This window comes from Oncorhynchus kisutch, linkage group LG28, assembly GCF_002021735.2.
Source record: "Oncorhynchus kisutch isolate 150728-3 linkage group LG28, Okis_V2, whole genome shotgun sequence".
Taxonomy (NCBI): Eukaryota; Metazoa; Chordata; class Actinopteri; order Salmoniformes; family Salmonidae; genus Oncorhynchus; species Oncorhynchus kisutch.
Window position 1 is genome coordinate 42,999,958 of NC_034201.2, and position 25,238 is coordinate 43,025,195.

General features: G+C 41.0%; 2 protein-coding genes across 7 annotated transcripts in view; both read left to right on the forward strand.

Annotated features, from left to right (window-relative positions):
- The window catches only part of afap1l1b (actin filament associated protein 1-like 1b), a 45,954-nt gene extending 42,720 nt beyond the window's left edge, over nt 1-3,234 (forward strand). For 2 of the 6 annotated variants that reach the window (XM_031808410.1, XM_031808406.1), the window contains exons 14-18: nt 137-269; nt 412-585; nt 764-939; nt 1,048-1,176; nt 2,338-3,234. In XM_031808410.1, the coding sequence (XP_031664270.1) occupies nt 137-269; nt 412-585; nt 764-939; nt 1,048-1,176; nt 2,338-2,364 (639 nt within the window). In that variant the 3' untranslated portion in view covers nt 2,365-3,234. The remainder of the gene's footprint in view (nt 1-136; nt 270-411; nt 586-763; nt 940-1,047; nt 1,177-2,337) is intronic. The other 4 variants (XM_031808411.1, XM_031808408.1, XM_031808407.1 and 1 more) reach the window with 3 other exon arrangements.
- Nucleotides 3,235-4,211: 977 nt separating this feature from the next.
- On the forward strand, nt 4,212-25,007 carry grpel2 (GrpE-like 2, mitochondrial). The gene is made up of 4 exons (XM_031808412.1): nt 4,212-4,349; nt 14,048-14,207; nt 20,591-20,672; nt 20,784-25,007. Exons 1-4 carry the CDS (start codon nt 4,267-4,269, stop codon nt 21,107-21,109), a joined length of 651 nt encoding a protein of 216 aa, XP_031664272.1. The 5' UTR covers nt 4,212-4,266; the 3' UTR covers nt 21,110-25,007.
- The last annotated feature ends 231 nt before the right edge of the window (nt 25,008-25,238 follow it).

Here is a 25,238-nt window from a genome sequence, read left to right on the forward strand (position 1 = left end):
GCTCTACATTACCCTTTCCCGCTCTACATTACCCTTTCCTGCTCTACCTTACCCTTTCCTGCTCTACATTACCCTTTCCTGCTCTACATTACCCTTTCCTGCTCTACATTACCCTTTCCTGCTCTTCCCTCCACAGCAGCCAGAGGAGCAGGTGCCCAGACCAGGAGCTCAGGTGAAACACCACTCTTCTTTCCCTAGCAGCAGAGAGACTGAGAAGGTGGACTCCCTAGTCACCACAAAGAGACACTGCTCCAGTAAGTTTCCAGAAGGTCAGCCAAGACTGTGTGTGATGCTGGGAAGAGAGGGGGGAATTTGACATGATCCCATCTTTTCAGAGTATGCCTGAAATAAATCTATATTATTTACAAATGTGACCACTCAGAATGTATTTTCATTGTTTGTTTGCCTTAGATGCGAATCAGCATATATCAGGGAAATATGGTAAAACACGAGCAGAGGGCGATGCCAGGAGGTACCTGAAGGAGAAAGACGAGATGGAGAAGAAGCGAGAGGTCCTCAAAAGTGCCCTGCTTGTGTTACGCAATGAGAGGAAAGAGGTGAAGGAACAACTGAAGGACGCTACAGGTAAGACAATAAAACACAGTCTTGTATTGACTATCCTTTAAAAAGAGAGAGCATGTTTTTTTGTGTTTAGATTACTGGCGCCACCTACAGCTTGGTCACAGTATAGGAATTCCTCACTCAGACTTATTGAGGCGCCATGTAACCGAACAAATGAATGTGTGTTTGTGACTGTGGTCAGGTAAGCAGCAGAAGCAGCTGGAGAAGCGTTTTGCCCAGCTGGAGGAGAACTGCAGGGCGAAGGAGGGGGAACGGGTGGACCTGGAGCTGTGTCTCACTGAGGTGAAGGAGAATCTAAAGAAGTCGCTGGCTGGAGGGGTGCTGGGGCCGCCCACAGAGAGCAAACCCCCCAGAAAGGTGCCTGGCAACTTTATCTCCTACTACATCACAAACAACTGTTTGAATTTCAGACCATGTTTTATTGTCTTTTAGAGTTTTTACCCAGATATTCTCAACTTTGTCCAGGTCCAGATCAGTAAAGTTGATCATCTATACAGCGAGGCATCCATGCCAGTAAACTGTGCTGCTGAGATGCGGAAGCGTCCCCTATCCATCTATGCATCTAGCAGAGGGAATGTCATGCAGAAAGCCAAGGTAGACATTAAACAAGATCCAAAGCACCCATTAACCTGATGTACAGTTGAAGTCAGAAGTTTACATACACTTAGGTTGGAGTCATTAAAACTCGTTTTTCAACCACTCCACAAATGTTTTTGTTAATTAACAAACTATCGTTTTTGCAAGTCAGTTAGGACATCTACTTTGTGCATGACAAAAGTATTTTTCCAACAATTGTTTACAGATTATTTCACTTATAATTCACTGTATCACAATTCCAGGAGGTCAGAAGTTCACATACACTAAGTTGACTTAGGCTAATTGACATGATTTGAGTCAATTGTAGGTGTACCTGTGGATGTATTTCAAGGCCTATCTTCAACCTCAGTGCCTCTTTGCTTGACATCATTGGAAAATACAAATAAATCAGCCAAGACCTCAGAAAAACAATTGTAGACCTCCACAAGTCTGGTTCATCCTTGAGAGCAATTTCCAAACTTCTGAAGGTACCACATTCCGCTGTACAAACAATAGTACGCAAGTATAAACACCATGGGACCACGCAGCCGTCATACCGCTCAGGAAGGAGACACATTCTGTCCCCTAGAGATGAACGTACTTTGGTGTGAAAAGTGCAAATCAATCCCAGAACAACAACAAATGACCTTGTGAAGATGCTGGAGGAAACTGGTACAAAGTATCTACAGTGGGGCAAAAAAGTAGTTAGTCAGCCACCAATTGTGCAAGTTCTCCCACTTAAAAAGATGAGAGAGGCCTGTAATTTTCATCATAGGTACACTTCAACTATGACAGACGAAATGGAGAAAAAAATCCAGAAAATCACATTGTAGGATTTTTTATGAATTTATTTGCAAATTATGGTGGAAAATAAGTATTTGGTCACCTACAAACAAGCAAGATTTCTGGCGCTCACAGACCTGTAACTTCTTTAAGAGGCTCCTCTGTCTTCCACTCGTTACCTGTATTAATGGCACCTGTTTGAACTTGTTATCAGTATAAAAGACACTACCGAGTATAAAAGACACTTCCGACTTCAACTGTACCTGTTTTCTCAAGTAGCACTGTGTCTCAATGATCAGTAACGAAATCAGAGTTCAGACTAACAAACATACAGCAATGTCAGACCCCTTATGTTTATTTTATGTACCAACACTACATGAGTGTCCTGTTTTTCAGGAATGGGAGTCGAAGAAGGGGACTTAGAAAGACAATGCTCATGCAGATGGACAGTCTAATTCTGGTCTTGGAACATGTTGGAGCTGATTTGAAAGAGGGGAGAGCGGGTGAAGCAGGCACTCCATTCTCAACTTTTCCACTCCCCTCTTGAGAGCTCAACATTTACTGCACTTCGCTGAGCTGAGAAACGTGTGACTGGAGAAGACGAGACACTGAATCTCTTGGAATTGTTGTAGAACCTCACTCAAAGCACTATTTCACTTGGAAATGCTGAATGTTCATTCTGTGATTCAGTAATCGCGTGTGTTTCATGTGGTACCGTTGTTCCTTCAGACTGTGGAAGAGGATATGTTATGGGGATTCCATGTGAATACATCAGAGGGCTGGAGATGTTGAGAGCTGAGAGGTTTGCAGAGGTTGAATATGCATATTCAAATTATGCACATATCTGCACGCAAGGATACTAGAGGGAAATAGAATGTAGCGATTGTGAGTTTGTTGTTGGAATAGTAGCCTAAAGGAGATACTGAAATACAGTTCTATGCTGTATCCGCTATGCAAGTAACTTCAGAACACATACAGTAAGCTGGTCAAAGAGGGAGAGGAAACGAGTGTTCATGTATATGAAACACTTATTTCAGATCTTGATTTAATTCAGATCTTGATTTTAATTCTGCACAATTTGGTGCAGCTGGACAACAGACAGAAGAAAAAAACCCGATAGAATAACACCTGTATAAAACCAAATAGTTATTGTAATGTGAGACTAATGACTAAACAAAGATGTTTCTTTATTACGTAATTCACTGACTGTTTCTCAGTGTAATGAGCCTTTTTACTTTTAATTACTTTTGCACTTTATGTTATTTGTATTGTACATTAAAAGCTGTTCATTGATCTTGTCTGTCTTTTTCATCCGAGAGAGAGAGAGAGATAATATATGCATGGCCATCAAATATGAACAAAACCATTTTAAATGTGTATTCTGTAAGATTAGTGTCTCTGTCATTAGCTTATACACAATGATGAGGATGACACTTCCCAATTCATTTGAACACTTGTTTACCTGTGTGCTTGGAAGTCCACCAGTTGGAAAGACCACTTTTGTAGGAGGCAGGACAAGGCACAAACGGAGAAGAAATCAGAGAAAATTAGCATCACTGAGTGAAAGTTTTTTGGGGGATTCGTGACTTCACAGCTGATGCCCTGCAAGGAATACTGTTCCGACCCCACAGGCTCCCGAGCCTGTGTAGGGACGTGTTTTGGACTGAAAGAGTGGGATGGGTTTTGTATTTGATGTCTGTTTTGGGGTTTGTGGTATGTCATCTTTCCCACAATGGATGTTTTATTTTTCAAGTTCACTGCCCTTTTATAGTAGCTGTTGGCAATACATATTATAGGTTGTGTAATCTGCCAATAAACCCCAGAGAAGAAGAGGCAGGACAAGGGCAACCTCCACTGAGGTATAAATGAACAGTCGACTCAAGATTTAACCAGCAAAGGGGAAAATGCTGGAGCGCTCCAGAGCCTCTATGTCCAACAGTCTGAAGAAGACATCCTCAAAGCGTTAATACTTTTCCTAACTAGAATATAAACAGTAAGAACCTAGTCGCCACCATACCCCAATCCAGCAGGTGGCGGTAATGCACCATCGGGTTTGCACTCCGCCATAAAGCCTAACAGAAGAGGAAGAAGACTCGAACGGCTGGGTTTCCTCCAGATTGCACAGCCAAAATATCGTAAAAATGTATGAAAACGAATGTTTTGGTCTCCATTTAAGGTTATCAGTGTTTATCAATTTATATTTAAAATATAAATGAATAAATTGTAGAAATAGGCGGGGTTTGTGATTTTGTGGCTGTGGTAACTAGTGACCAGTTGGCTGGCCTAAACTTCCGCTGCAGTGAATTTGAACGGAATCTAAAAAATATGGCTATACGCTGTTTTTTCTCGGCTCGGAAAAATCTGAACTGCGTCGGCAGATTACAACTCCTCTTGTCGAATGATTGCAGGTGTGTATTAGCAACATATAGCACCTCCTCTAGCAATTTAAAATGTAAACGTTAAAGTAAAGACAACACTTTCAACAAACTAGCCAGCGTTAGCTAGTTAGCTTTCCGTTTGCTAACGTTAGCTAGGGGGGAATGCAGACCCTAGTTAAGCACGTATTCTGACCATGAATATACAAAGGAGGGGGAAGGGGTCCGTTTTCCCAAAGTACTCGTTTGGTGTGGTGATCAGACAAATGGAGATGTAGCGGAGTTGTATCTACAGATTATTTCTGACCTATACACGCTTTATTCGAGAAGGGTGGAACTGCAGCCCGCATTTCGGGGCGATCCTAGGCTGGACACATGACATTTTTAACAATGCTTTTTTTTTCCTGATGAAAACTAGTTCATTTCATCAGCCGATTAGACCAGTTTCGTAATATTATCACATGTCCCAGCTGCTTGCCGTAGTTTTGAAGTAATCACGAAAACATATGCCTTATTTTAGGTCATTTTTCAGCCTACTCCTGTTCGTTCTATTGAGCACTTCCGAAAGTTCTATTCCAGCCTATTTGTACTACGTCACAATGCCTGCTTTGCTATTGTTGGCAATGAGACCTGCCCACGTTGGTAGTTAAAATGTAAACAACACAAAATTACTCATGGAACTCTGTCGTCCCGTTGTTTCCTTTAGGGAAATATAGGTATGGCTCTCTATTTTTGCCAAATATCTCGTAATATGTATATTTATATATATATTTTCGAATTGTACACCATTTTAATCATAATAATATCCTCTTTCTAATTGTGTAAGGATGGGCAGCGTACTCTGCTGTTATCGATCGCTAGACCAGAAATAGTCCAAAGTTGGTCGGTTGTCATCAAACGCAAGCCCCAAAATACCTTTTGCCCTTGGAACGCAGAACCCCCCCCCCCTCCCATTGTTTTCCTATGGAGGGGCATGCTGGTATATTTTGTCAAATATCTCGCAATGTGTATATTATGATTTTTTTTCTTCTTCAAGTCGGACACCATTTTAATCAAGATAACCACCTCTTTCTAATTACATAAGGTTGGACAGCGTACTCTGCTGTCATCATCGCTAGACCAGAAATAGTCAAAAGTTGCAATTTTTTTCCCCCTACTTCCTCGTTATGCAGGCATAAGCACACTTGGTACCATCGAGGTGCGGATGTTTATTCACAAATTGTTATTTTTCAGTTTTGTCCTAAGAACAGGGATATGTTTTTTGGTGCCATTCAGGCTAAATGAAATTTTAAGCGTCACTCCAGTCAACACAGAACGTTTGATTCCATTCATTTGTTATGGGCTCGCGCTAGTGTTCCATCTTAGCCAATGTTCTTTTGCCATTTTTCAGCCTTGGGTGAATTTTGACTCGTTCTATTGTCCAGCCTACATCAGCAGGAACCCATCTTTATACTTCTCTTGGTACATTTGTAAGCCATGACTCCAGTACATGGGCGGGAGGCAGGGGCTCTTCCGTACAGTACTGTAGATGGTGGCAATGCACCATAACGTTGGATGCCAACAGCCAATAAACCCCACAGAAGAAGAGGCGGGGGCGACAACAGTAGCTAGTACACACTGGTAGTGTCCTCCGCCTGTGGGGCAATGTTTTTCTGCAGTTCTGTTAGCGACATTGAGGGAAGATGTTCGGTAGGCGGGAACGGAGGACACTGTTTGCTAGCTTAGCCAGCTAGTCCTAAGGAGGACTCCGGTACACAGCAGTCCTTGGTGATGCCGCGTGCTAGCTAGCTGTCGCTAACTAGAGAGATTTATATATTTTTTCTCCAACAATAATACCATTATTACACATCAATACAGGGACATTCATGTGAATACAATGAAAAATTAAATAATTAAACACCAGAGAATAATACTGTTTAAGAAAATAATAATGATTTACAAGGACAAGGAATTACAAGGATAAGCATAATGCCTTTCAACATCATCAAATGTAAACATAGGTACATTTTGAGATTTTATACACAACCATTCATGAATTTCAATCCGTAGTTTACTAGGATGGCGGCATGAAAATAAAAATGCTCTATAGATTCTGAGTCAGAGGAACAAAAAACACAAGGCATTTTGTCAAAATTGAACCTTTTGTGCAAGAAATCATAAACGGGGTAGATGTAGGAAAATATTTTAAAATTAATTTGTTTAACTTTTGGTATAAATGGACAATTAAGGGTAAAGATAGTTGCTTTTGACCATAGCATGGGTTGGTCACTTCCATAGCAATATATTTCATTATTATCACCAAAATTACTTCATTAATTGCCAATTGCATTCACTTATTGTTGAAAATTTTTTCTGTCCAAAAGGTTCAAGTCATTCGTTTTGTGAACTTGGAAAGTGGGAACAACCTCATAATATAATAAAGTGTTCTTAATAAGTCCAAGTATAGGAAGTGGAATTGCTTTGTAAACCTTCATATATTCTCTCTTGAGTAATATTACCCTGAAATTTACCAATGAACTCATCAAATGGCAGAAACTCCCCCGTGTTGTCTAACAAATCACATATTTATTTTTTATTTTATTTCACCTTTATTTAACCAGCTAGGCCAGTTGAGAACAAGTTCTCATTTACAACTGCGACCTGGCCAAGATAAAGCAAAGCAGTGCACAAACAACAACAGAGTTACACATGGAATAAACAAATGTACAGTCAATAACACAATAGAAAAAAGTCTATATACAGTGTGTGCAAATGGTGTGAGGAGGTAAGGCAATAAATAGGCCATAGTAGTGAAGTAATTACAATTCAGCAAATTAACACTGGAGTGATAGCTGTGCAGATGATGATGTGCATGTAGAAATACTGGTGTGCAAAATAGTAAATTAAAAGAATATGGGGATGAGTTGGGTAGATTAGATGGGCTATTTACAGATGGGCTGTGTACAGCTGCAGCGATCGGTTAGCAGCTCAGATAGCTGATGTTTAAAATTAGTGAGGGAGATGTGTCTCCAACTTCAGCGATTTTTGAAATTCGTTCCAGTCATTGGCATCAGAGAACTGGAAGGAAAGGCGGCTAAAGGAGGTGTTGGCTTTGGGGATGACCAGTGAGATATACCTGCTGGAGCACGTGCTACGGGTGGGTGTTGTTATGATGACCAGTGAGCTGAGATAAGGTGGAGCTTTACCTAGCAGAGACTTATAGATGACCTGGAGCCAGTGGGTCTGGCAACCAATATGTAGTGAGGGCCAGCCGACGAGAGCATACAGGTCGCAGTGGTGGGTGGTATATGGGGCTTTGGTGACAAAACGGATGGCACTGTGATAGACTGCATCCAGTTTGCTGAGTAGTGTTGGAGGTTATTTTGTAAATGACATCGCCAAAGTCGAGGATCTGTAGGATAGTCAGATTTACGAAGGTTTGTTTGGCAGCGTGAGTGAAGGATTCTAGATTTAATTTTGGATTGGAGATGTTTAATATGAGACTGGAAGGAGAGTTTACAGTCTAGGTATTTGTAGTTGTCCACATATTCTAAGTCAGAACTGTCCAGAGTAGTGATGCTAGGCAGGCGGGAGGGCGGATTGGTTGAAAAGCATGCATTTAGTTTTACTAGCGTTTAAGAGCAGTTGGAGGCCACGGAAGGAGTGTTTTATGTCATTGATTCTCGTTTGGAGGTTTGGTGTCCAAGGAAGGGCCAGATGTATACAGAATGGTGTCGTCTGCATGGAGGTGGATCAGGGAATCACCCGCAGCAAGAGCAACATAAATGAATACCCATGTCAAACCAAAGGTCTTTGAAAATGGATTTCCTATTCATGTGGATAACTCTATTATTCCAAATCAATGTTTTTTGAGGGGGGGGGGGGCGTGTATTGTGCTTGAATATAATTTTCAAGAAGAAAACATTTGCTGGTGAAACTTAGGCAATTTCACAGGTAATTTTGGAGGGACAAAATTCAAGTCCTCCCAAGTTTTATCAAACAAGATTGTTAAAGGATATGATACCACATAGAGGTTGGAATTAAACAGACATCATTTCAGCCATTTAATTCTAAAAGTACCCACTAACGACTCAAAATCAATAGCCTGTAAACCTCCACAATCATAGTTTCACTAATGAACATTTCTGAATATAATGTGTTTTATTCCTCCAAATAAATCTAAATAAACTACAAATAGTTTTTTTGTATTAAAAGAAAGGAAAGACATCAATCTTGCACAAAAGAATTACAACCCAAAATTGAGAGATCATGTTGCAGCCACCGACTTAATGAAACTCATGGAATTAGTCCTACTATCAATGTTGAAAGATTCTCTATCTGAAATGTTTTTAGTGATAACAATTCCTAAATATTTTACTTCGTTTTTAACAATTATTGAGGCCATGTTGACTGAGTCACAGCAATGTATTGGCATGAGATCATATTTGTTAAGGTTGAGGGTCAACCCAGAGGCCGTAGAACATTTCTTTATCCTGTTGATAACCAAGGGAATAGCCATCCTATCCTTTTGGGAAAGGGCAGTATTGACTGATATTTATATCTTTACCAAAAATATGGATCCCTTTTTAAATTCTCAGATTTAAGAAATACGGCTAGTAAATCCTTGGCTAAAATAAATAAAAGAGGGGAGATTGGACAACCCTGTCTAATTCCTCTAACAATAGAGAAACAAAGGGATGTTCCAGTGGTCATAGGTACCGAACTGCTAATATCATATACATCATCCTTATCACTTTATAGAAAATCTTCCCGAACCCCAAAACTAAAGAGAACACATTTTTATTTAGCACTAAAGTGTCAAAAGCCTTAAAATATGTATAAAAACAATATGAAGCCATCTTAAAATATCTAATACAATCGTATATGGTTATGAATAATCCTTCCTTTTTAATGAAGGCTGAGTTACTGATTTATATCATCAAAGCCCTTTTTTTCAGCCCATTGGCATAGACATGAGCTAGTAACTTAAGGTCAGTTGCCAACAATGTGATTGGTCTCCAATTGTCCAGGTAAAGAGAGCCTTTGGTTTGGGTTGGGTATAAGAACTATTAGTCCCTGTCTCAAAGAAGGAGGTAAAATAGGATTAGCAATACCCTCTTTGTAGACCGAAAGCAATAACTCTCTAATATCAGGCCAAAAATTACAATAGAATTCAGGAGTCAGGCCATCCGGTCCAGGTGATTTACCTATAGGCATTTGTTTAATGGAATGCTCCAACTCAGTAATATCTATATCAGAGTCAGAGTTTCTTAAACCTTTCTTCTATAGGCTAAACTGAATCAAAAAAGGAATCCAAGTTGCCTTCCGAAAGATGAGATTGATAGTGTACTGTAGAAAGAGCATATTTCCTTATTAACCTAGTAATATCATCAACCATGTGTAGTTAACTAGTGATTTGGAGAAAAGTAGGCAGACTAGGAGTAGTATTTTATTAATTTATGTAAATTATACTATATCTGATGATCTTGAAGGGATTAACCTGTTATGGCTGCAATCCCGATATCGGAATCGATATGACAACTACCAGTGAAAATAGAGGGCGCCAAATTCAAACCACAGAAATCTCATAATTACAATTCCTAAAACACAAGTGTCTTATCATTTTAAAGCTATTCTCGTTAATCCCACCAAAGTGTCCGATTTCAAATAGGCTTTTCAGCGAAAGCACTACAAACGATTATGTTAGGTCTCCACCAAACCACAAAAAGCATAAATAAAGATAATTCAAGGTTAGTGATTAATTTTATCTTCATCAGATGACACTCATAGGACTTCATGTTACACAATACATGCATGTTTTGTTTGATAAAGTTCATATTTATATAAAGAAATCTGAGTTTACATTGGCTATTTAGATTCACTAGTTCCAAAAACATCAAGGGATTTTGCATAGCCACATCATTTCAACAGAAATACTCATCATAAATGTAGATGATAATACAAGTTATACACATGGAATTATAGATATACCTCTCCTTAATGCAACCGCTGTGTCAGATTTCAAAAGAAGTTTACGGAAAAAGCAACCCATGCAATAATCTGAGATGGCACTCAGAACAGTAGCCAAATTAGCCTCCATGTTGGAGTCAACAGAAACGAGAAAATACATGATAAATGTTTCCATACCTTTGATGAACTTCATCAGAATGCAGTCCTAGAAATCCCAGGTCCACAATAAATGCTTGATTTGTTTGAAAATGTCCGTTATTTATGTCCAATTAGCTACTTTGATTAGCGCGTTTGGTAAACAATTCCAAAGTCACAAAGCGCGTCCACTATAACGTGACGAAATGGCCAAAAGTTCCGTAACAGTCAGTAGAAACATGTCAAATGATGTACTGAATCAACCTTTAGAATGTTGTTAACATATATCTTGAATAACGTTCCAACCGGAGAATTAGAATGACTTCAGATGAGCGGTGTAACGCAGGTCCTTCCCCTGTGAACGTGCCTGGTGAAAGCATGGTCCACTCACGGCTGTGGGGACTATTTCCTGTGTCAATCGACCCCCCTTCACATTAGAGTCATCAGACAAAGTTCTATTGACTGTTGACATCTAGTGGAAGGTGTAGGAAGTGAACATTTCAATGAGACCTTGGTTGAAAATCTGCCACCTCCAGAAAAAAAAACAGGAAGTGGAATTTCTCAGGTTTTTGCCTACTATATGAGTTCTGTTATACTCACAGACATAATTCAAACAGTTTTAGGAACTTCAGAGTGTTTTCTATCCAATACTACTAATAATATGCAAATATTAGCAACTATGACTGAGGAGCAGGCCGTTTGATATGGGCACCGTTCATCCAAGCTACTCAATACTGCCCCTGCAGCCATAAAAAGTTAACAATGCTAGAAGCACAGTGCTGTTTATGACTTCAAGCCTATCAACTCCTGAGATTAGGCTGGCAATACTAATGTGTATTGACAATAGTCAAAGGTATATGAAATACAAATGGTACAGAGAGAAATAGTCCTAATTCCTATAATAACTACAACCTAAAACTTCTTAACTGGGAATATTGAAGACTCATATTAAGTAGTACTTTAAAGTGAAATTCGAAAACATTAGTTAAAGTACTTTACACCATGAATGCATCATTTGTATAATATATATATATATGTATATATGTGTGTGTGTGTGTATATATATGTGTGTATATGTATGTATGTGTGTGTATATATAAATATATGTGTGTATGTGTGTGTGTGTATATATATGTGTATGTGTGTTTGCCCTGATTACTACTAATAATATTATGGCACGAAGTAAATTAATATATATATATATGTGTGTGTTTATATATGGTCTGCTAAAGTATTATACACCACTTTTATACGTGAGGAAACCAGTGCAAAAATATTGAATCAGATATGTTCCCTGTGTCACCACACTAAGTGGGTTATCATCAAGTAAAAACAACCACAACCTTCCCGAAATCTCCCTGATAGTCAGGTGCAAGGGTTGAGAAAAGGGCCAACAAGCTGGCTGACATCTTTCAGTCAAAGGTAAGCCAAAACGAATGTAATTTTCACTAAGCTGTAGGCTAATAACCTGATAATCTTTTAGGCTTCCATTTAAACTATTTTTAAACATCAACAAATTGTGTGGTGACTTTGACAGAACTTTGAGTTGATTACGACTAAATTGTGACAAATACAACAAGAAACTGTTACAATTCCTGTCTGTATTTCTCAATTTACAGTGGTACAATCATATCAGATTTTTTCCCACTGATATTATTACTGCTTTAAAACAGCTCGGAAATCTCCAACTTCGTTGTGTTCAAGACAACTGGAAACTCAGAAAAGACTGGGGGAAAATCACTTTGAACGTTCATCCAACTCGGAATTCCAAGTCAGAAACTCGGGCATCTTTCTAAGGCACCGACTTTCTGATTTTAAGATCAGTGACATCATAATTTGACCTTGTTTTTTGTCAGTTACCAGTTGTCTGTATAGTACCAATAGTACATACTGGGTGTGACCGCAGTAAATTACTATAGTTGCTCAGCGAAACTCCACATTTGGTGAGTAACAAAACATATTATGACATAATGCTTGCAGTGCTGTCTGTCAAAATGAATGGTAGCTAACTGAGCTAGACACGAGACTCGTCATATTCATCGTCTCCTCCTCTGCCCAGATACTGGTTTAAGTACTAGATAGCTTGTTATCATTAACTAGCTAGCTACTACTGATTTAGCTAGCTCTTTGTTAACAAGAGACTTTAAACCTTGCTGTGGTGGGGTTGATTGAATTCCAGTCTCTCAGTCAATGGAGTTGAAGCATCATGCCTCTCATAGCACCTCTCATAGCACCTCTCATAGCACCTCTCATTGCACCTCTCATAGCACCTCTCATAGCACCTCTCATTGCACCTCTCATTGCATCTCTCATTGCATCTCTCATTGCACCTCTCATTGCACCTCTCATTGCACCTCTCATAGCACCTCTCATTGCACCTCTCTCATAGCACCTCTCATAGCACCTCTCATAGCACCTCTCATTGCACCTCTCATTGCATCTCTCATTGCACCTCTCATAGCACCTCACATAGCACCTCTCATTGCACCTCTCATAGCACCTCTCATAGCACCTCTCATTGCATCTCTCATTGCACCTCTCATAGCACCTCACATAGCACCTCTCATTGCATCTCTCATTGCACCTCTCATAGCACCTCTCATTGCACCTCTCATAGCACCTCTCATAGCACCTCTCATTGCATCTCTCATAGCACCTCTCATTGCACCTCTCATTGCACCTCTCATAGCACCTCTCATTGCACCTCTCATAGCACCTCTCATTGCACCTCTCATTGCACCTCTCATAGCACCTCTCATAGCACCTCTCATAGTACCTCTCATAGCACCTCTCATAGCACCTCTCATAGCACCTCTCATAGCACCTCTCATAGCACCTCTCATTGCACCTCACATAGCACCTCTCATTGCATCTCTCATTGCACCTCTCATAGCACCTCTCATTGCACCTCTCATAGCACCTCTCATAGCACCTCTCATTGCACCTCTCATTGCATCTCTCATAGCACCTCTCATTGCACCTCTCATTGCACCTCTCATTGCACCTCTCATAGCACCTCTCATTGCACCTCTCATTGCACCTCTCATTGCACCTCTCATAGCACCTCTCATAGCACCTCTCATAGCACCTCTCATTGCACCTCTCATAGCACCTCTCATAGTACCTCTCATAGTACCTCTCATAGCACCTCTCATAGCACCTCTCATAGCACTGCATAGACGGCAATCCTTGTATCTAGAATCTATTGTTTTAAACTGTTTATTTGAACTAGAATAAGAGTGTGTTAGATAAGCATGAAGCACTTATTGGTACTGCTCTAGTTTACACTTCTATGTTTACACCCAATCTCTGTCAAAATCTTTTACTGTCATTCCTCTCACAGAACGAGGCTTAAGGGATCCTGAGTTAGTTAGTGGTTATAGCCTGAGCTCTGTTACAAATCCCACAGAAGTGGGATGTTGGTGCTCAGCCACATTAAGTAGGATTTTTAAGGAGTCAAATGTTGTTCAGAAGGAAATTGGTTGAACAGCTAATTCCTTCACATGATGTACTTGGTGGAACATACATAAAGGGTTTTTACGGGTTTGCCCTGATTGCTACTAATAATATTACGGCACAAAGTTACAAAAAAATCTATTGAGGCCGATATTCTGAACAGTTCTTCTCTTCCATATTTTGCATTCCAGCGCCGTGATTGGCCTCTACAGCACAGCCGCAAAGCAGTGGGGAACAGGTGATGATTGCCATGGTGATGACACCACAGATGACTCCAGCCATGCGAGGACCAATGTGAGACTGCTGGAGATGAGAGCCAGCAAGCTGGAGGAGCAGGTCAGGGAGCTCACGGTAAGAGCCTCAATGGTGAGAGGCCCTTTCTCACAAAGTCCGTTCTTTTTGTCCGAACAATTAGTCTGTACAAATATTTATATGAGCACGCCTTGTTTATGGTGTCGTTCACACCAATTGCACAATATCGTCCTGCCTCAATCTGTCAATTATTTATACAGGTTGAATTTTTTTGCGTCTTTTCGCATGCGAAAATAAGCTGTTGACCAAAAGCACGCGCACTGCCACTGACAGGTCTGTGGATTATTTGTGTGAATAAAATAATACATTTCTCTCTGCCAGTTTTTTTACATTTGCAATGTATCAAAGTTTAGCCAATGGGATCACGGCGTTCTCGCCATTCAAACTTCCCCGCCAGTTCATTGCCAACGCTAGCAAGTAAGAGGATCTATCTATGCTTCTATGCCTGGTAGGCTATATATAGTTTTTAAAAATAGCTTGAAATAAGTTTCAAACTACAGTTGAAGTCGGAAGTTTACATGCACGTAGGTTGGAGTCATTAAAACTCGTTTTTCAACCACTCCACAAATTTCTTGTGATCAAACTATAGTTTTGGCAAGCCGGTTAGAACATCTACTTTGTGCATGACACAAGTAATTTTCCAACAATTGTTTACAGACAGATTATTTCAGGTAGAATTCACTGTATCACAATTCCAGTGGGGCAGAAGTTTACATACACTAAGTTGACTGTATCATACATACGCTTAGTTGATTGTGCCTTTAAACAGCTTGGAAAATTTCTGAAAATTATGTCATGGCTTTAGAAGATTCTGATAGGCTTATTGACATCATTATTTGAGTCAGTTGGAGGTGTACCTGTGGATGTATTTCAAGGCCTACCTTCAAACTCAGTGCCTATTTGCTTGATATCATGGGAAAATCAAAATAAATCAGCCAAAACCTCAGAAAAACAATTGTAGACCTCCACAAGTCTGGTTCATCCTTGGGAGAAATTTCCAAATGTCTGAAGTTACCACATTCATCTGTACAAACAATAGTACGCAAGTATTAACACCATGGGACCACGCAGCCTTCATACCGCTCAGGAAGGAGACACGTTCTGTCTCCTAGAGATGAACGTACTGTGGTGCAAAAAGTCCAAATCAATCCCAGAACAACAGCAAAGGACCTTGTGATGATGCTGGAGGAAACAGGTACAGAAGTATCTATATCCACAGTAAAATGAGTCATATATCGACATAACCTGAATGGCCGCTCAGCAAGGAACAAGCTACTGCTCCAAAACCGCCATTAAAAAGCCAGACTACAGTTTGCAACTGCTCATTGGGACAAAGATTGTACTTTTTGGAGAAATGTCCTCTGGTCTGATGAAACGAAAATAGAACTGTTTGGCCATAATGACCATTGTTATGTTTGGAGGAAAAAAGGGGAGGCTTGCAAGCTGAAGAACACCATCCCAATCGTGAAGGACGGGTTGGCAGCATCATATTGTGGGGGTGCTTTGCTGCAGGAGGGACTGGTGCACTTCACAAAATAGATGGCACCATGAGGCAGGAAAATGATGTGGATATATTGAAGCAACATCTCAAGACATCAGTTCAAATCAAATCAAATCAAATTTATTTATATAGCCCTTCGTACATCAGCTGATATCTCAAAGTGCTGTACAGAAACCCAGCCTAAAACCCCAAACAGCAAGCAATGCAGGTGGAGAAGCACGGTGGCTAGGAAAAACTCCCTAGAAAGGCCAATACCTAGGAAGAAACCTAGAGAGGAACCAGGCTATGTGGGGTGGCCAGTCCTCTTCTGGCTGTGCCGGGTGGAGATTATAACAGAACATGGTCAAGATGTTCAATGTTCATAAATGACCAGCATGGTCGAATAATAATAAGGCAGAACAGTTGAAACTAGAGCAGCAGCACAGTCAGGTGGAAGTTGAAACTGGAGCAGCAGCATGGCCAGGTAGACTGGGGACAGCAAGGAGTCATCATGTCAGGTAGTCCTGGGGCATGGTCCTAGGGCTCAGGTCAGTTGAAACTGGAACAGCAGCATGGCCAGGTGGACTGGGGACAGCAAGGAGTCATCATGTCAGGTAGTCCTGGGGCATGGTCCTAGGGCTCAGGTCCTCCGAGAGAGAGAAAGAAAGAGAGAAGGAGAGAATTAGAGAACACACACTTAGATTCACACAGGACACCGAATAGGACAGGAGAAGTACTCCAGATATAACAAACTGACCCCAGCCCCCCGACACATAAACTACTGCAGCATAAATACTGGAGGCTGAGACAGGAGGGGTCAGGAGACACTGTGGCCCCATCCGAGGACACCCCCGGACAGGGCCAAACAGGAAGGATATAACCCCACCCACTTTGCCAAAGCACAGCCCCCACACCACTAGAGGGATATCTTCAACCACCAACTTACCATCCTGAGACAAGGCTGAGTATAGCCCACAAAGATCTCCGCCACGGCACAACCCAAGGGGGGGGGGGGGCGCCAACCCAGACAGGATGACCACAACAGTGAATCAACCCACTCAGGTGACGCACCCCCTCCAGGGACGGCATGAGAGAGCCCCAGCAAGCCAGTGACTCAGCCCCTGTAATAGGGTTAGAGGCAGAGAATCCCAGTGGATTAAAGCTTAGTTAAAGCTTAGTTGCAAATAGGTCTTCCAAATGGATAATGACCCCAAGCATACTTTCAAAGTTGTGGCAAAATGGCTTGAGGACAACAAAGTCAAGGTATTGGAGTGGCCATCACAAAGCCCTGACCTCAATCCTATAGAAAATGTGTGGACTGAACTGAAAAAGCGTGTGCGAGCAAGGAGGCCTACCAACCTGACTCCGTTACACCAGCTCTGTCAGGGGGAATGGGCCAAAATTCACCCAACTTATTGTGGGACGCTTGTGGAAGGCTACCCGAAATGTTTGACCCAAGTTAAACAATTTAAAGGCAATGCTACCAAATACTAATTGAGTGTATGTACACTTCTGACCCACTGGGAATGTGATGAAAGAAATAAAAGCTTAAATAAATCATTCTCTCTGCTATAATTCTATGTTCTTAAAATAAAGTGGTGATCCTAAATGACCTAAGACGGAATTTTTACTAGAATTAAATGTCAGGAATTGTGAAAAACTGAGTTTAAATGTATTTGGCTAAGGTGTATGTGAACTTCCGACTTCAACTGTATATATATGTATTATATAGTCTGCTAAAGTGAATCTGTGCTATAGGCCGAGTAAATACAGTGGGGGAAAAAAGTATTTAGTCAGCCACCAATTGTGCAAGTTCTCCCACTTAAAACGATGAGAGATGAGAGAGGCCTGTAATTTTCATCATAGGTACACTTCAACTATGACAGACAAAATGAGAAAAGAAATCCAGAAAATCACATTGTAGGATTTTTAATTTATTTATTTGCAAATTATGGTGGAAAATAAGTATTTGGTCACCTACAAACAAGCAAGATTTCTGGCTCTCACAAACCTGTAACTTCTTCTTTAAGAGGCTCCTCTGTCTTCCACTCGTTACCTGTATTAATGGCACCTATTTGAACTTGTTATCAGTATAAAAGACACCTGTCCACAACCTCAAACAGTCACACTCCAAACTCCACTATGACCAAGACCAAAGAGCTGTCAAAGGACACCATAAACAAAATTGTAGACCTGCACCAGGCTGGGAAGACTGAATCTGCAATAGGTAAGCAGCTTAGTTTGAAGAAATCAACTGTGGGAGCAATTATTAGGAAATGGAAGACATACAAACCACTGATAATCTCCCTCGATCTGGGGCTCCACGCAAGATCTCAACCCGTAGGGTCAAAATGATCACAAGAATGGTGAGCAAAAATCCCAGAACCACACGGGGGGACCTGGTGAATGACCTGCAGAGAGCTGGGACCAAAGTAACAAAGCCTACCATCAGTAACACACTACGCCGCCAGGGACTCAAATCCTGCAGTGCCTGCTTAAGCCAGTACATGTCCAGGCCCGTCTGAAGTTTGCTAGAGAGCATTTGAATGATCCAGAAGGAGATTGGGAGAATGTCATATGGTCAGATGAAACCAGAATATAACTTTTTGGTAAAAACTCAACTCGTTGTGTTTGGAGGACAAAGAATGCTGAGTTGCATCCAAAGAACACCATAACTACTGTGAAGCATGGGGCTCATCATGCATCATGCTTTGGGGCTGTTTTTCTGCAAAGGGGCCAGGACGACTGATCTGTGTAAAGGAAAGAATGAATGGGGCCACGTATCGTGAGATTTTGAGTGAAAACCTTCCATCAGCAAGGGCATTGAAGATGAAACGTGGCTGGGTCTTTCAGCATGAGAATGATCCCAAACACACCACCCCGGCAACGAAGGAGTGGCTTCGTAAGAAGCATTTCAAGGTCCTGGAGTGGCCTAGCCAGTCTCCAGATCTCAACCCAATAGAAAATCTTTGGAGGGAGATGAAAGTCCGTGTTGCCCAGCAACAGCCCCAAAACATCACTGCTCTAGAGGAGATCTGCATGGAGGAATGGGACAAAATACCAGCAACAGTGTGTGAAAACCTTGTGAAGAGTTACAGAAAACGTGTGACCTCTGTCATTTTCAACAAAGGGTATATAACAAAGTATTGAGATAATTATTTGGTCAATAACAAAAGTTTATTTTCCACCATAATTTGCAAATAAATTCATTAAAAAATCCTACAATGTGATTTTCTGGATTTTCTTTTCTCATTTTGTCTGTCATAGTTGAAGTGTACCTATGATGAAAATTACAGGCCTCTCTCATCTTTTTAAGTGGGAGAACTTGCACAATTGGTGGCTGACTAAATACTTTTTTGTCCCACTGTATCTGCCAGATTTGACCCTTATCAATAAGTGGTTGCACAGATTTAGATAAAGCACTCTACTCTAATTAAAAATGTAGTGTCAACATAACCACCCATTGCTTCACAAACATGGATCAACGGCTGATCGTTGGGCTGTGGATCAACGGCTGATCGTTGGGCTGTGGATCAACGGCTGATCGTTGGGCTGTGGATCAACGGCTGATCGTTGGGCTGTGGATCAACGGCTGATCGTTGGGCTGTGGATCAACGGCTGATCGTTGGGCTGTGGATCAACGGCTGATCGTTGGGCTGTGGATCAACGGCTGATCGTTGGGCTGTGGATCAACGGCTGATCGTTGGGCTGTGGATCAACGGCTGATCGTTGGGCTGTGGATCAACGGCTGATCGTTGGGCTGTGGATCAACGGCTGATCGTTGGGCTGTGGATCAACGGCTGATCGTTGGGCTGTGGATCAACGGCTGATCGTTGGGCTGTGGATCAACGGCTGATCGTTGGGCTGTGGATCAACGGCTGATCGTTGGGCTGTGGACAGGTTGCATGCTTTTCTATTTTGTAATGGTTGGCAATTTCATCTTCATAAAGCCTGTATCACAGCTGTCTCTATACCTCCCCCTTAACTTTGCGTGTCAGTTTCTATGATAGGCTACATTTATTTAGCATTATACTATAATGTAGACATGTTTTTGATAGCTTCAAATACTTTCTGTAGCATAAGGTTCTTAATCCATTATTGGAAAAGGAGAAATGTAATTGGCTAATGTCTGAGTGAGATGCACTGCAGGTGGATTTGATTGACGGGTCCTTTTAGGTGGGTATGAGTTTGCTAATTCTCTTATGTCCTTTCAGAAAGATTCCTATAACAAGGCCTAGTCTGTCTGGACTGCATCTCTTTAATCAGATGGAAAGAGAACCTTAAGCAGCAAGCGTCATGATGGTCAGCATTTTTTGCGTGGAATGACGACAGGTGCCGGGTTTTTGCATTTTCTCACGTAGTAAATGGGGTGGACTGAATGAAACGTGGCCAAGCACCTTTCATGATTCATCCTATAAGATGAAAAGCTTAACCTTATCATATTGTTTTTCCAGTGATGTATGATGTTTCTCTCATTACTGCGTCCTCTCCATCCACTTTGCACAACATATTGCCTCAGAGAATGACCACAGCAGTGTTGGTGACGTTATGCGAATTTAGGAGGAAAGTGGAGGGGAAAACGCACCATAGTTGGTGTGAATGGTTCAGGGGTGTCCAACTCATTCCATGGAGGGCTTAGTGCAGGGTTCCCCCAACTGGTGTCCCTCGGCTGAATCTAGTTGAAGATCCCTGGCTTAGTGTCTGCAGGTTTTGGGGGTTTTCCTTTCAATGATGACCTAGACAACCAGGTGAGGAGAGTTCCTTATTAATTAGTGACTTTATTTCATCAATCAAGCACAAGGGAAGAGCAAAACCTTTGCAGACACTCAGCCCTCTGTGGAATGAGTTTGAGATGTTGTTTAGTGCGTACAACATCGGAATCTGTGTATATATATAAATATTTATATTTAATTTTTTTCACGGAAGCTGTATTGTATTCTAGGAAAGATACAAAAGAGTCATGGCTGATTCTGACAACGTTCGAAGAAGAACTCAGAAGTTTGTTCAAGACGCCAAGCTGTTTGGTGAGATGTTGTTGTTTTTTCTCCTACCCTGACATCTTTGACCCATACCGAGTTTGGTCCTTCTACTTTGTGCAGTTGTAATCCCTCTTCCCTACCGCTCCACTCCTACAGGGATCCAGAGTTTCTGCCGTGACCTGGTGGAGGTAGCTGACCTGTTGAAGCAGACGACAGGAAACCTGCAGGTGGAGGAGGACCAGAGACTTGCCCAGATCAAGGACAGACTGCAGGGGGTTTTTACAAAGCACGGCCTTATGAAGATGAGCCCTGTTGGGGCTAAATACGACCCTTACCAGCACGAGATAGTGTGCCACACTCCTGCTGAGGGATGGGAGCCTGGCACCGTTGCTGTGGTGAAGCATGATGGGTACAAGCTCCATGGACGCACCATCCGACATGCCCAGGTGGGCATTGCTGTGATGACACAGGAGCAGGACTAAGGCTTGTGCTAGTCTCTGACCTCTCTGTAGTACTTCACGGTCGTCTGCACCTGACAGATCCAGATGTGCATCAATCCTTTCAGTTACGTAAATGTTTTTCATGTGGGTTGTTTCAATGTTGTCACTTTGTCTAGATTAATTATGTACATACAGTACCTGTAACAAGTTTGGAAACACCTACTCATTCCACTGTTTTTATTTGTACAATTTTCTACATTGTAGAATAATAGTAAAGACATCAAAACTATGAAATAACACATATGGAATCATGTGGTAACCAAAAAGAGTGTTAAACAAATCAAAATATATTTTATATTTGAGATTCTTCAAAGTAGACACCCCTTTTCTTTGACAGCTTTGCACACTCTTGCCATTCTCTCAAAGAGCTCTAGAATGCTTTTCCAACAAGCTTGAAGGAGTTCCCACATATGCTGAGCACTTGTTGGCTGCTTTTCCTTCACTCTGTGGTCCAACACATCCAAAACCATCTCAATTTGGTTCAGATTGGGTGATTGTGGAGGCCAGGTCATCTGATGCAGCACTCCATCACTCTCCTTAGTCAAATAGCCCTTACACAGCCTGAAGGTGTATTGGGTCATTGTCCTGTTGATAAACAAATGATGGTCCCTCTATGCGCAAACCAGATGGGTTGGCATTTCGCTGCAGAATGCTGTGGTAAGTATGCCTTGAATTCTAAATAAATCAGTGTCACCAGCAAAGCACCCCCACACATCACACCTCCTCCATGCTTCATGGTGGGAACCACACATGCAGATATCATCTGTTCACCTACTCTGCGTCTCACAAAGACACGGTGATTGGAACCAAAAATCTCACATTTGGACCCATCAGACCAAAGGACAGATTTCCACTTGTCTAATTGCTTGTGTTTCTTGACACAAGCAAGTCTCTTCTTATTGGTGTCCTTTAAGTAGTGGTTTCTTTGCAGCAATTCAACCGTGAAGGCCTAATTCACTCAGTCTCCTCTGAACAGTTGATGTTTAGATGTGACTATTACTTGAACTCTGTGAAGCTATTTCTGAGGCTGGTAACTCTAAGAAACGTATCCTCTGCAGCAGAGGTAACTCTAGGTCATCCTTTCCTGTGGCGGTCCTCATGAGAGCCAGTTTCATGATAGCGCTTGATGGTTTTTGTGACTGCACTTGAATCAACTTTCAACGTTTGTGAAATGTTCCGGATGAACTGACCTTCATGTCTTAAAGTAATGATGGCCTATCATTTCTCTTTGCTTATTTGAGCTGTTCTTGCTGTAATATTGACTTATTTTACCAAATAGGGCTATATTTTGTCACAACACAGCTGATTGGCTCAAACGCATTAAGAAGGAAAGAAATTCCACAAATTAACTTTCAACAAGGCACACCTGTTAATTGAAATGAATTCCAGGTGACTATCTTATGAAGCTGGTTGAGAGAATGCCAAGAGTGTGTAAAGCTGTCATCAAGGCAAAGGGTGGCTACTTTTAAGTATCTCAAATATAAAATATATTTTGATTTGTTTAACACTTTTTTTTTCTTCTTTTTTTTGGTTACTACATGATTCCATATGTGTTATTTCATATTTTTGATGTCTTCGCTATTATTCTACAATGTAGAAAATAGTAAAAAATAAAGAAAAACCCTTGAATGAGTAGGTGTGTCCAAACTTTTGACTGGTACTGTATGAATTTGTGTATTATAATTTTTCCTGCGTTTTCTTTCATTTTGACTTGATCTGAAAATAGGGTCACTGTCACGTTGTTCTAGAAGTACTTTAACTTTGAGACTGTGCCTATCTTTGTTATTTTTATGGGATTTTCTTGTGTTTAATTACATTTTAATTTTTCGGGCATTTGATAACCTGTTGAGCTACAATATTTTTTTCATAGGACTGATGATGGCAAGTCTTTACTTAGCTTGGCTAGCTAGCTGGTAATTCAAAATTTGAATGATGTACCGGATGTTTGATCCACCTTCCCCTGTTTCTGGAAGGATGGGGACTATGCTGTTAGGGGATGACAGAGGCTCGCCTTATAGGATAACTGCCGAGGTGTGGTGGTCTCTCAGGCTCTTATCGCTGCCGAAGGATGACCCAGGTGGGTGTTACACTTTCGGTGGTGGATGTCCCAGCCTATACAGAGCCGTAGCTGTGAACTTCAAAGACAGAAGAGCCTGATGAAAAGCTCCTGGCCTGTGATTGATGTTTCTCCCTCCCTGGCTGTACCATCGACGCCACCACCGCTCAAGCTACTCCTTTATTGAACGGGATCATTATCTATCTGTGGAAGACCATCTCCAATGAACTGCCAGCTGCCTGATTTAAACATTTTAAAATGTAAGAAATGTAAAGCGATTTGGAGATTCTGTATTAGAAGCACTAGCTATATAAAGCATATCTATTATTGTTATTATTAGTTATATGAATGTGTTTCGCTATTTACTGACATTCACATATATGTGTAGATACTCAAGGATATTGTTATACCTCATAAGACCTGGTTGATGAAAACCTTTAGTTTACTTCGTCATGTGGAAGTTGTGTACATATGGAGAAGTTGTGTTGTTCATCCTGCCCTCCACCATTGTGCTTGTTTCGGGTACGTGAGCAAGTAAGAATGAAGATCTTGATGTTAGAGAGAATCTGTGATCTTACAGGTTTGGATGGTTGCTTAGAATGTGCCGTTTACCTGTATCTTTTATATGAAGGTTGCAACTTTTACTTTGAAAATGTTGCGATTTATGTATTTATTTGGACATTGTGTTTTGTTTAGCATTACCCAAAGAGCACTGTGTATATTTTTATGATGCAACAATGAAATGGTTTCAGTTAGGCGGGTTCATATCGTCTACCCAACCCCTCTCTCCACTTTTTAAAAATGTTTATCTGTCCTTTTTAATTTAAATTGTACTTTGATTGATGCGCATGATCTTATGTACTACACTTGATTTGATGTACAGTGCCTTCCCGGATGTATACACACCCCTTGACTTTTTCAACATTTTGTTTCAAATTTAGGATTAAAATGGATTTAATTTAATGTCAAAGTGCGAGATGATTTTTATTTTTTATAAAAAATGTACCAAATCTTGATTTAGAAAAGTATTCAAGCCGCTGAGCAATGCTCCCTCTAATGGAGAGGAAATATCAGCCCGAGCAGAGACGCACAAGATTGAACTCCACTTAACTTTCTAGAGTTTTCCACTTCTTTTACTTAACACTGTCACATTTCCCTCTACTGTTGGAATTGTGCTCGAGTCAACGCAATATTAGCCACTTTCAGTGGAACATACTGAAACAAAATGAACTATGCCAAGACTTCGTATGCAAATCTAACTGCAAAAGATTTTCTTGTAGGCAGAGCAGCATTGGAGTAGGATTCTATTGCATTGACAGACATGACTCATCCACCTACTCTACACAGACCAGCGAGCCATAACCAATCAGAGCTGCAGTAGGCCTATATGCAAATAGCCATTCACTTTGAACTGCTGTGTTGATAGCACGAGCGGTCACAAGTAGATGTGCATTTATTTATTTTAAATTCTATATCGACGCGAGAGCTGCATGTTCCCAAGTGTGCACTTTTGTTCACATTCTTTGCTAGTTAGTGAGTTATTAACCTAGTTATAGCTAATGTCTAGTTAACAATGGGGGAGTGGTTGTTTCCTACAAGAGCACAAAGCCTGTGCATTTCTAGCCATCTTTGAAGTCCGGTGAAGAGCTTTTATTATGTCGTAAAGGGGGCAGGCAGTGTTGTACTTTGAGACTGTCTTGAATAAGCTATGTAGCCAATAATGCTATGGGAATGATAGTGCAATTTTATTTTGTTTCTTGCATCAAACACAACATTTTCAGTCACATTGTCTAATGTACAGGTGGATAAACCACTAAATGTCAAGCCGTGCATGTTTTTTTTATTTCAACAGTCTCATGGAATGTAGGCCTACTTTGAACACCACACATTTGCTGCTACTGTAGACTGAATGACAGAACAGCTATTTCCATGTTAACATTTAACATCCATGTCAACATTTCATGGGATGCATTTTTCTCCATTGTTTTTAACCGTAGGTCTACATTCTGATCAAATAGCCACAGCAGCCTACTTGGCCACTGTTAAAACTGTAAC

Excerpts from the sequence above, each read along its gene's own strand:
- grpel2 (XM_031808412.1), top strand. The coding sequence starts at position 4,267 with ATGGCTATACGCTGTTTTTTCTCGGCTCGGAAAAATCTGAACTGCGTC. Across the intron at positions 4,350-14,047 it reads CTCTTGTCGAATGATTGCAG|CGCCGTGATTGGCCTCTACA; the intron begins GTGTGTATTAGC and ends TTTGCATTCCAG. Across the intron at positions 14,208-20,590 it reads AGCAGGTCAGGGAGCTCACG|GAAAGATACAAAAGAGTCAT; the intron begins GTAAGAGCCTCA and ends ATTGTATTCTAG.